The sequence below is a fragment of the Sinocyclocheilus rhinocerous genome, unplaced genomic scaffold (assembly GCF_001515625.1).
Source record: "Sinocyclocheilus rhinocerous isolate Xijiao unplaced genomic scaffold, SAMN03320098_v1.1 scaffold662, whole genome shotgun sequence".
Taxonomy (NCBI): Eukaryota; Metazoa; Chordata; class Actinopteri; order Cypriniformes; family Cyprinidae; genus Sinocyclocheilus; species Sinocyclocheilus rhinocerous.
Genome location: NW_015639782.1, coordinates 2,910,869 through 2,923,764, shown reverse-complemented (window position 1 = coordinate 2,923,764; position 12,896 = coordinate 2,910,869). Strand labels below are relative to the sequence as shown.

Below are 12,896 nucleotides of genomic sequence, written 5' to 3'. Positions count from 1 at the left end.
GTTGGCATCTTCTGAATGCTGCTGTGCTCCGTGGCCATGAATATGACTGATTTGTGAAGAGCTGTAATTTGAGTATGCATACAGTAAATCAGTGTGGAGAAATATGACTGATTAAAGTAAAGTGTAATGAAAGATTATGGTTAAATGTACCTGTTTTTAGGTACGACAAGAGGATATCCAAGTTGGCATTCCTGTTTTAATCCCAGATAGAGCGTGATAGATAGAGATGCAGCTTTGCTGAATTTATCAGAATTCTGCACCACTGATCTACTAACCTGTTTTCCTCACTGATTTTTTTCCATTGATGAAAGAACAAGTCGTACAAAACACCTGACAAAGAAAGATAAGGAAATTATGTTTCTATAGAAGAGACACTGGATTGGGCTGAAGCTCAGGGTCAAAGGTCAAAGTGAAATGTGTGACTGACCTCAAGGCAGTAAGGATCTGAGCAACATCTTGTGAGCGCTCACACAGACTCTCTAGGGCTTTGATGGCTGTTTCCTGCCGCATGCTGTGGTGAAAAATCACTGCTGAAATACTACAACAATTATGTGACATATTAACCCAACAAAAAGGCACAGTGACTGCTGTTGTGTACTATTATTGGTGTTGAAATATACAGGATAAATGGTAAGAGAAAAGTCATAAGTATCTGGTATAATATGGCCAACCTCGAGGGCGATCTGTGCGGCCAGGCTGAGGAGGTTTGCAGCAGTCTTCACTGCTGACTGGAGTCTGAGCCAGAGCGCCAATCTCTCTCAGAGCCACGGCAGCTTATCAACACGTTAAAGACAGACATTCATATCAATTTTTAAAGATCTACTGTATTTTCAAATAATTTAATATTGATTTCTGAGGCTGATTTCCATTTGTACACTATTTTTCAAAAGTGTGGGGTCGGTAGAATTTTAAAATGTTTTTTTAAAGAAGTCTTTTTTTGTTAACCGAGGCTGCATTTATTTGATGGATACGTTAAAAAAAGGTAAAAACTGTAATTTTGTGAAATATTATTACTATTTAAAATAACTTTTTATTTTAATTTATTTTGAAATTGCCTTGATGGCAAAACTGATTTTTCAGCATCATTACTCCAGTCTTCAGTGTCACATGATCCTTCAGAAATCATTCTAATATGCTGATTTGCTGCTAAAGAAACATTTCTTATTATCATTGTTAAAAACAGTTATGCTGTTTAATATTTTTGTGGAAAGTTTGGTATTTTTTTCTTCAGGATTCTTTAAGAAATAGAAAATTCAGAATTGATTTGAAATAGAAATATTTTGTAACCTTGCTCAATGCTTCCTTGCAGACTAAACGTATTGTTAAACAATATTGCACAAACAAATTAATCAATAAATCAAATATCATTATGTAGCCAATCAATTATTTTATAGCCCAGCGTAACTGAATAAATTGAAAAATTGTATTAAATTCCATGACTCTTCCAGGCAGTTGTAAAACTTCCTGATATTTCTAGGTTTTGCATGATCATTTGAACTCTGGCTATTTTACAGAGACACCTGAGATACTTTACATCGAGATTTACATTACCTTTCTCTGCATTGTTCTCCAGTACAGCGATCTTGTAGATGTTGAACTGTGTGAAAATGTTGGTTGCATCAATCCTTGCTGCCTCTTCTATAGCCTCTTTGGCCTTCAACAAGAATTGAATAATGTGGCAACATTCACAACAAACATGTATGTATGAAAACTTGTGTCCATGTAATGAGATGTCCTTAATTATTTTGACAAATACCTTCTCAAATTGTTGCAGGTGGAGGAAGCAGGAGGATCGGTTTCTTTGCAGTTTAGCGAGGTTATGATCCAACTCACCTGCTTTGTAGAAGCTCAGTGAGTAGTTATACCACTGCAGAGCTTCAGAATAGTTCTTGGCCTGTGCAAGACAACAAACAACTAACTAACAAGCTCTACTTGATTCATGGTGGAAAAATACTGTACTATGTGAAGAAAATCATTCCCACACAAAATCACACATTTTCTACACTAATTGTGGGGCAAAATGTCTTTATACACACTGGTCAAAAGTTTGGTTGAAGTATTATTTTTATTTTTAATAAAACAAAGTATATAAACTACTATGCACGTGGGGGGGAATTTTTGTGCATTTTTGGAAGCTCTATCCCACAGAAGAAGGTGGAGAGATGATAGAGTCTGAGGTGCTAGTTGTTTTCCAGTGTAATGTCCTAGAAAACAATAATTGAATACACAATTCAGTAAGAATCGTTTCATATAATGACATGAAACTCATTCTTGTAACTAACACTGAATGAAAATGACCCGTGATAGGATTCTCAATCTTCTGCTTGGCCAGCAGCTCTTTGTCCCGCTGGAGGCCAAGCAGGAGCCGGAGCCTCCCTGATACAGCAACATGTCAGTGTTTCTGTAATGATTTCAAAAAGCTTTTTTTTGTGCCTGTTGAGAGAGGTGAGAGATCACCTGTTCTCTTCCACGAGCAGTTGAGCTCTGACAGCCCTGACAGGACCGGGGAATGGAACATGTTATGAAGGAACGCAGTTGTGGGGTAGAAAACACTATCCACAAACTGATTTCAGCAGAGATACCAGGCTCACCAGATTTTAGTGCATCATCTGGGCTGCGGCTTTTAACTAGTATACGAATCTTCAGGTAGAGGCCTGATAGCTGCATATGCTCCTAAAAAGAAAAAAATGAAATAGCCAAATGTAAAAGCAGCATGGTGTGTGTGATACAAGCCCAATCTGATGGTCTACTTTGACCAGATCTGGTTTCACTAGGAATGCTTTACCTTATTAGCCAAGCACACAGCATGAAGAGCTTTCTCCAGGTACTTCTGACAGTCCCACTCCAAATAAACTGTTGCAAGAAGTCTCAAAACTTTGGCCTGGAGGAATGGGAAATAACATTACAATGCATTCAGGTAATGCAATGAAGCCACACTGAAAATCTGTAATTCAATTTAAACATGTAAATAAACAGATTTTGGACTTTATGACATTAAATGTGATAGTTTGTGAAAGTGTGAATAAGTTAAATTAACATTATTTTTTTAAACTCTATTTATTATGCTGATTAAATAATTTTATAAATTTATATAAATTAGAATAATTTACAATGAGAAAAAAATTCATTAGTGGTCAATTAGCTGTTAATTTCAGTGTTGAATAATATTTCTTACTTGCATCTCTGATCCTGGAGAGTACTTCACGTTCATCTTGCGTATATCATAACTTTGGCTGAAATGCAAAATAAGAATATATGTAACGAATAGTGTAAATACTTAATTATATTATTAGCATTTATATTGTAGTATTACAAAAGTTAAATACAATTTTAAAATATATTACAATACAAAAGGTACTTTAAATTGTAATAATATTACACCGTACTACTATTCTTACTGTATTTTTGATCAAATAAATGTAGCCTTGTTGAGCAATAACATGTTATTGTCAATAACATTAAAAAAATCTTACCAACCCCAAACTTTTGAACAATATATCTTACAGAGATCTCTATACCTTAGCCAAAATGTGCTCTCTTCATGCTTTCCCTGGCTGTAAGTGCCGACCCCAAAGTTGTAACAGATGAGAGAGAGATATCCAGTCTAAAGGAAATTTCACAAAAGAGTGTGTTTTGTTTCCTTTTTATGGCTTGAATTTTCTAAATCTCTTTCTCAAATCAGAATAAAACAATGACATCACTTGACACAGAGACGACAACAGTTTGTCCGCGTCTTTAGGGAGACGAAGAAGCATTTCTTTACATCGCTGTATGCATAACACTGCCTCTTGATGATGCTCTTGAGAAACTGCCTATTGAGACAACAGAAAGTAATCTGAATCTAAAAAAATTTAAAATAATAATAAATAATAAAAACAAAGTAAATATATTACTGTAAATTGTAAAAAAGTACTGCAATAATCTGCCAACTCTCTCAAAGATTAAATTTAAATATCAAATATGCACATTTGATCCAGTGGTTTTACAGTATTTAGACATTAATTTTAGGCTTCATAATCACTGGACATGCTAAAAAATCTCTGCTCACAGATTCAGCTTGATAAGACAAAACCCGCAGCATGTCTTTCTCTATGTCTCTCTTTGGTGTGTTTGTATCTTCTGCAAAATCTCCATGAGAAGTTAGTCTGCTGTAAAGAGTCTCCAGGCTCTGTGAAGGCAGCATATTCTTAGTTTCTTATTCTCAGAGTCACTACTAATGTGAATAATAATTATGGGTATTTCCAATGTTCTAATATCCCGTGGCTGCATGTGTAACATTTTTAATTATTTATTTATTTATTTTTGCATACATGCAAAGTCCCCCCTCTTTATAGTGAGATTGCATTCATACTGTACATACACTGACAGCAAGGTTCAAAATCATCAGTAGCTTTGGGTTGTTTACAATCAAGCCATGTTCTTCTCGTTTTACTTGCCATCTGAGGAAATCATTTTAGAGTTACAGTAATATATACAGTAATAAAATATGGCAGGAACAATGGGGAAAATTGAAATGAATGGATAAAACTGATGGAAATAATAAGCAAAAACAGATTTCACTAACCATTATCTGCTTGCGGGTTCTCAGGCCCGCATGAATGCAGAAGTCTGCATGCCACACGATGCACTAAAACATGCAGGGAGTTAAACTAATTTGTAGTTTATCAAATAATTGGCATCTGTGCAAACATCTGGAGATAGACTTTCTTTTGTTGGTACAGGAAAAAACTATATGACAGAAAACAGACAGACTGATTGACAGATACCTTAATAGACAGATACAATAATAGACAGACATAAAAAAATGACCTTTGGCCTTTTGCTCTTCTGTAATAGTTGAGCCAACACGTTTGGTCACAGCCCAATTCCACAGCTGTATGGCGATTTCCTCCAACTACAAAATACAATTGCAACATTTATTAAAGATCAAACCACAATTACCACATTTCTACGAAGCTTTGTGTTACTACTAAAAAAAATACAAATACAAATTATTCATGTCAAGATAACGGGAAAATGCGAGAAAAAGGCCTGAACGCGACAAAACAAGACAGAAAAAATAACACATGATCTCTTGTGGCTTCCGTAGATTTCAACTGAGGTGGGCATAGATTGCACACCTGTGAATCCTGTAGTTTTGCAGCTCCATCTAGAGTTGAAATAGCTTTGAAGAGAGTCTCAATCACCTCATCCCAATCTGAATTGATCTGTCTGTGGAGAAGTTTCTCTGACAGGACTGTGAAAGACACAGAGTCAGTCTTCAAACACCGAACAACTTGTGCTAAATCACTTCGTGACAAGGTAAGTTGAAATATTTAAAACAGATTATACAAAAATTACCGCTAATATTCATAAGGGATCGATTATTTTATAAACGTGCGTAATAGCTAATTCCTGACAGAACTAACTTCTATTACCACAAAATAGATTCTTACTTTTTACATCGACAACAAACTGCTCCATAATACGGTCAGTTTTGTGTATTTTAATACACAAGTTGAGTAAGGAGTAAGTTAAAACGATCTAATATATTTTGTCAGTATTTTCTATGTGACAGTTACAGCAGAGATTGTCTTCTAGTGGCTTTGCTACAGAAACACGACCCCTCGCGAGCGTCCACCGCCAAGAGCACGCACGAGGACGTGCGCAGTGTGAATGCAATACTGCTGTATGGCCACAAGGTGGTGTCTCTCACACACGGTTATGTATTTACTCTCATTTACATCTCCCTCACATATTTCACATTTAGATTTAAACAGCTTTACAAAATCTTATCATTGCCAAAACTTAAAATTAAATAAATTATAAAAACCAATTATTTTACTAACTATTTAGTAACATAATAGATTAAATTTGCCCTGTGCAAAATAGCGAATAATAATAGCCTACAGATAATATTATATCCCCCTGAGAACCATAAACAAAGTTTTGTGAATTTTATTGGTTTTTTATATCATTACATTGGTTGGAGCATAAGAAACAAATGGAGAAAAATTCATTCAATTAATTTATTCATATTTTATTCTGTGTCTTTTGTAGAGGACGCCAGGACTAAGTTTTTCAAAAAAAATAAATATACATGAAAAGGCAAGAATAGGCAAAAACAATGTTTTATTTTTTTCATTCACCAATCAGTTTTTAGGTTTCAGGCTATTTTTAGCCAAACTTTGTGCAAAGATAAGTCTCAACTATGTTATAAAAGATATAACAGAATGATTTGATATACTATTTTACTTTATGCAGTATGTCCATAAAATGTCCATAAATTGGTATTCCCATTCTATACAATGTATCTATACATTGCATCTAATTTGCATATTAATGTGTTCTTGGGGCAAACCATAATGAAAAAATAAGTGTTATAATGATAGTAATAACTTGGCAACATTTTCATAAGAATATCTGATATTTCATAGGAATATTGATCTATAATTTCTATCCCTGTCGAATTGTTGTGTCTCCCCAAAATGCCTGATTAGCATGATGCTTGTCCTGGTGATCCTCTACAGAAGACATGTATGAAAATTATACCCTGTTTCATAACAAAAAGTTATATTCTGATTTGAAACCCCATCATATTTTTCTGAGATGTTTATTTACGACAAACAATTTGAAAATTAGTCAGATTTAAACGACAATTTAAAAATATCATCATATTTCCCTAATAGTGCTAAATTTGATCATTCTGTCAATATCAGTCATTTTTAAAGACCAAGAAGAAGCTGTGTTTATGATCAAACCTCCAAAAATTTGATATCCCTAAAAAAAAAAACTAAATGTGCTCTGTACAGGACATCCAGAATAAAAAAAGTGTCATGTAGGGTCTCAGAGAAATTTACTAAAATATAATGTCTCTACAGAGGACAAAAGTCTATGCCCAGGAGGATATAAAATAAATCAGCTAAAGGACAGATGTATATCTCAAAAATAAGCACTCTAAGTAAACATTTAAGATAAATGGAGAGCTACTCTTTTCAAGCGTGCAGGCTGCAGTATATTCAGAATTCTTAACTCTGTCTTGTTGAAAGACTTGGGCATTATGGTATAATAGCATTGTTTAAGCATACTATTCATCACCTTCTGGTAGTTAGAACCTCATTCACCCCCAAGAAAGCATGTGTTGATAACGCTGGAGTTTTTTGTTTTAACAGGGGAGGTCATTGTTGAGCTGAAGGAAAGAGCTCAAGCTGCATACACAGAATCGGTTGTGGACTCTCTTATTGTGTTCACTGCACTAGATTCAAAAATAAGATGTCTTAAAAGCCCACTTCTCTCGGTGCTCGGCTTCCAGCAATTGTTTCTGCCTGAGTCTTATCTAGCCACCGTGCTGGCCTGAGGGAAATGTGATCAGTTCAGAGGGCTTGATTGCACAGGAGAAAGAAAAAACAAACATGATCCCTATGACATGTGGTCAGAGAGATGCACAGAAGATTTCCTAAAGAAGTCTGCTACATAAATAATATAAAAATAATAATAAACAGGCATATTTATAAATGTGTGCCAGATTTAAAAACAGTTCTACACTGGTATCAAAGGTCAGTTACTAGCCGAATATTATTGTATAGCAGATTTGAGAAATACCTAAATCAGATCTCTGCTGCCAAACCAGAAAACATGACTGGAAACTTATATTTATATATACTTGGATATATATATATATAGATAGATTTAAAAAAACTTATTATAAAATCATAAACAAATAATAATAAATAAAATAATTATTTATTATTATTATAATTATGATTATTTATTTGTAAAAATAACAATAATTATAAATAATAATAGAGGTATTAAATTTTTTAAATTGTTTAATAATCATAATTTTCCTAAAAAGTAGTAAAAAATGTCATGAACATGGACGAGTCATGAAGTTATTAAAAAAAAATTATACACATTTTTATAACACTGCAGAATAAAATATGATTTATATAAGTAAGATAAATATAAGTGACATTCCACTTAATCAAATGTTGGTTGGAATAACTAAATCCTTAACATTAGCAGCTACCTTAGTTTCTTTGAGTCACAGAAGTAAATAAACTGGTAAACTGTTATCAGTGGCCCTTACATTATCACATTAATCACATCATCATCCAATCAATACTACAGGAAGAAAACCTCATGTTTCTTTAACCTTATACCTCATCAGTGACAAACTGTATTAAACTGTACTGTTTAATTTCTGTTTAACAGGTTTAACATCCTGTGCATTTGAAATGATATAAATGGAAGGACATCAATGGACAATGCCTTGCCCTACGTTGCAGGGAGCGTGTCCCCATTTGTAGCATCAAAAAGACAAACCGTCGGTGGTGCATCCACACACCATGGGGGTGTTGGAAGGTGAAAAGAAGCCCCATGATTATTTACTTTGATATAAAATTAGCTGCATCCTGTTGCTGAAGTTAAAAATAAACCCTGTAAATGTTTTTCCAAGGTATTTTGACTGATATGTTATCAGACAATGCCTGTTTACCTTTGCACATAGATATTTTAGGGACTGCCGGGGTTTGATAGATTTTAGGTTCAAAACAATGATGAAATAGCCTACTTTGTGAAGCGTCTTCACATTCATAGAGGCATTTGGGTGGGATATGTGTCTGAGATAAAATAAATCTTTAATTTAATCAGACAGAAAATAGCACAAAAAAAATACTCAATCAGATTATTACAAGACAAAATATCTTAATCGATATCTGTAGGGTCAATATAGTAAGTTAAAGCAGGAAAGTGCGGTGGAGTACCGCTGCAGGGTTACTATGGTGACGTTGCGTCCTTCCGTCCCCGCTTCACTCATATAAAGCCTTCGCGAGGGAAACCCCGGCAGAAAAGCCAAAGGCAGTGGGGTGGTTTATCAGTCGGTTGGCATTAGTTCTTTTCATTGTTATACTATGGTTAACCCTTCTTTTCTATATAGAGTCTAGTTTTTGAAATTTCATTCACTCAGTTTTAGGAAGGAAGAGCAAACGTCGCACCTGCCCTCGGGAGTAGTTTGGAGCTGCTCCGTTCGTGTACCGGGGCAGACGCAGGACCATGCGACACATTTACATTCACTGAGAGACAGCAAGAAGTGTTTTCACTCTAGAAAGAACAATCTCTGCCATATCAACGGGAACTGTACAGATTTAACCGTACACCAAGAGAAATCACAGTAGCCTACCTGGACTATTACAGCCACATCCAAATATAACGTGACAGCTGATTGTACGGAATATCCGTTGGAACGTTATTTTAACGGACGAAATGACTCCCGTTCAAACCTCAGTCAAAGGCTTCTTCACTTTCCAGCTGCTTCTTAATTTCTTCTCAAGTGGTAAGTTCGCACTTTTTGTCATTTTACTGCGCACGCGAGTGAAGCGGCACGCGATCTTTCAATGGGCTGCTGTTGTACAGATGCGGTTTGAAGTTCATTTGTTGTCAACTTAATGGGCATTAACTGATCTGCATGTAGATTCTTTCCCCAGACTTCTTGCTTGCTCCTCTACTGCAAATGTGTGTCAGTCACCCCACCTCAAGACAATGGTAGAGCGGAAGAACATGCCATTATATTTTATATGGGGTGTATGGTTAATCCATTAGTCAAAAAATAGGCCATGAAATTTAGCCGTTTGCCACTTTTCTTCTGTCATCAGATTTTTGGTGGTGCATAGTGATTATTACATTTAATACAAATTTAGTTAGCTGAATTTATCAATGGAGTGCAACTGTGTTGTCTGATATGTCTTGTGATTTCTTAAGTATTAGCCTAATAACTCAACTGAACTGTTACATGAGAAATACGAGGTGAGTCAGAGCCACTAGTCAAACTCTGCACTATAGATCTATAAACTTACACATTTAGAGAAGTGAAACACATTTTGACTTGGCTGTTAGAAGTTACTTACAGGAATGAAAAGGATTGAAGATGAAGTCTGTTTTAAGTAAGAAAAATATCCAATAATGCTGCTGTGTAGAGAGATATATAAACATCTTGAAATGATCCAGATATTGCCCAGGGCTCTGTTTTCAAATTTTGCTGGACCATTTAAAGGTTAAAATACTCCAGCAATTTTACACATCCGAGAACCCTCTGCATTGCATTACTTTCCAGAACTCACTGAAAAGGTGCTAGCCAACTCGTACTTTCTCCTTTGACATCACAACATTGCAGTAATACAACATTTCATTACTAGCCTGACAAATTAGGTCTGTTTCACATGGCATGCATAAGCAGCACGTAAGCAGAGCATAACTGCAGGTTCACTTTGTGCTTTCAGTCTGGAAGCGTTCATGCTGCATAACAGAGATATGGCTCTATACAGAAAATAAAATGATGTCTGATATCTTGATAACAGACATACATTTTAAAATGGTTATCAGGAGTTGGCCATTGAAAACTATTACAGACTTAAAAGTTGTTTAATTTTGTTTGCATGAGGAAATTGAACCAGATTTTAATTCAGATGTTATTTAATCTACAAGGAGCGGAACCTAAACTGTAGCTGTGTACAGCTTGCAGCATGTACATCAAGCACATCGATTAATATGGGTTATTTGAACATGTACTGTACAAAGTAGTGCCTGGATTAAACTTGCTTAATGTTTTTTTTCTGGATTACATTTTATTTTCCAGGCTCAAGAAGAACAGTAATGTTCCTTCTGAACAGCCGTTCAAGAGCAGTGCATGTTGGGATGAATACAGTAGGTAGGGGTCAGCCAAGTGCAATTCAAGCTCATCACTCATCCCACAGTGGTGGGGTGGCACGCGAGTATAGAGCTCAGACGTCCTTCTTTCATTCTCTTTCATGATCTCTGGCTTGCTTGCTTACTTGCTTTCTATGCATTTGCAGACTACTCCATTTTCTGCCTTCATTAAACATTAAAACATTATAGAGATATAACAATTACTATACTGTATTTCAGCTTCCACACCAACGGAATAATAATGTTCTGTTTATTATAAGCCCACATGTCGTCTGCTGCTTTAAATGCTTTTGATTGTCAGTTGTTTTATCAGCTGGGGAAAAAAAGTCTTGTAAAAGTGATTCCAATGATAATGTTCCTCTGTGTCATTACTGATAAAGTTGGGTAATGTGGTTATCCCTGCTCTCATAGAATTAGAACGATTTTTAAAACTTCATAGTTAAAGTTATCGTCTTTAATGTGCACAGGGCTTTAATCAGACCTCAGGCGGTGTGCTTTGGAGACATTTGTATCATGGTTTTGGTCATGGGTTATTACCTCCAAGTTGTCTTTTATCTTTGACACACTAGTTAGTCTCTGTGTAGGACATGATGGTTGCTCATGTTGCATTATATTGCAATTTCAAGGAGAATCTCCTTCATGAAGTATACCACAATCCCCTGAGCTCCAGAACATATTGTGGAAGCTTATGGGATAAAGATCCACTTATGGAGACTATTTCCAGGGTTCTTCACATTCCATTGTTTCAATATTTGATCAAATATGACCAAAATTACCACTCAGCCTATTGCCAGCTGTTGTTTGTTTAATTTACCATCTTATTTCATTTTTCGTACAAATTGTGTGTATGTATGTTGGGTTTTCGACTCCACCATCCAAAGACCAATCCAGGAACTAATAAAATCTGCATTCTCCATTGCTGTTGTCTTAACCTTGCGGTTTGGCAGGGATCAGTAGTTGTAGCAAAGGGACTTGCAACAAGAGAACACTTCAATGAATGAGAAGGCAGGCAGCACAGTTGGAGGTGTAGTAGCAAATTTTTTGGCGGGTAGTCTAGTTTTGTTTGTTTACCCTTCAGTGCCATCAGCTCCTTGAACCTCTTATGAAGTTGTTTTACTGTTGTTTGTGTGACAGAGTGGACCAATGATAATTCTTCATTAAATGCCATTAATTATATAAAAGCTGCATAATTAGAGGTAGAATAACCACCATTTAACTATCAAATGAATTATAGTAAAATTATAAGCAGACATATTATTACATTTTATTATATAGCTCTCAGGAATACTTGATTTGGTCGTTTAAAACTTGAGTTGGTCATTTGTTTATTTTTATGGTCAAATATTTTTGATTATCCTATATGTGCTTATTTCAGGCTTCTTGTATCACTCTGTGTGGCTGACTCTTAACTTTTATAAAGAATAACTCTTTGGATTTGAGACTTTAGTCTTTGCAACTTTACAGATCTTCTTTATGCACCAAGAGCTTGTAACACTCCAAAGAGAAAGGAAAAATTGAAATCGCATCATATGACCCCTTTAAAAGGGGTCGTGTTTAGTCATATTTAGTGTGGTATTTTTTGACAATATTCACTCATCATGACAGTAAAATACCGTGAAACCGGTATAATTTAGAAAAATACCGTGAAACCGGTATAATTTAGAAAAATACCGTGAAACCGGTATAATTTAGAAAAATACCGTGATATAAATTTTTGGTCATACCGCCCAGCACTAATATAAAGTATATGGATGACTTAATGAGGGAAAATGTACAGTCACATTATCTCTTACAAAAAATTCTTGTTTTTGTCATAATATGTCAGCAGCTTATATAGACAAATGTGACCCGTGCTGGCAAAATGAGTCGGAATGCGCATGGTCTAATACTGAGCTACAGGCAAAAGAAGTGAAAAATGTCAGTTTTGGTCGATTTTGAGGTTTTCATAAAAATGAGTTCATTAAGCCCTCTTCTAGTGATCCCAATGCTTCAAATAGTAATTAAACATCTAAAATGATCTTTATTTGTACGTTTTCTGAGAGGAGTACATTTTTCTCTGCTCACTTTTGGATGACTGCTGCTGCTTCTCACCACAAGTTGTAGGATATGTGACCCTGGACCACAAAACCAGTCATAAGGGTCAATTTTTCGAAATTGAGATTTATACATAATCTGCTGAATAAATAAGCTTTCCATTGATGTATGGTTTGTTA

At 35.3% G+C, this 12,896-nt stretch overlaps 1 protein-coding gene across 1 annotated transcript in view; it reads left to right on the top strand.

The window, feature by feature from the left end:
• The first annotated feature begins 8,837 nt into the window (after positions 1-8,837).
• The window catches only part of LOC107751995 (vascular endothelial growth factor receptor kdr-like), a 47,745-nt gene continuing 43,686 nt past the window's right edge, over positions 8,838-12,896 (top strand). The window contains exon 1 of the mRNA XM_016567818.1: positions 8,838-9,313. Coding sequence (XP_016423304.1) covers positions 9,244-9,313 — 70 coding nt within the window. The 5' untranslated portion in view covers positions 8,838-9,243. The remainder of the gene's footprint in view (positions 9,314-12,896) is intronic.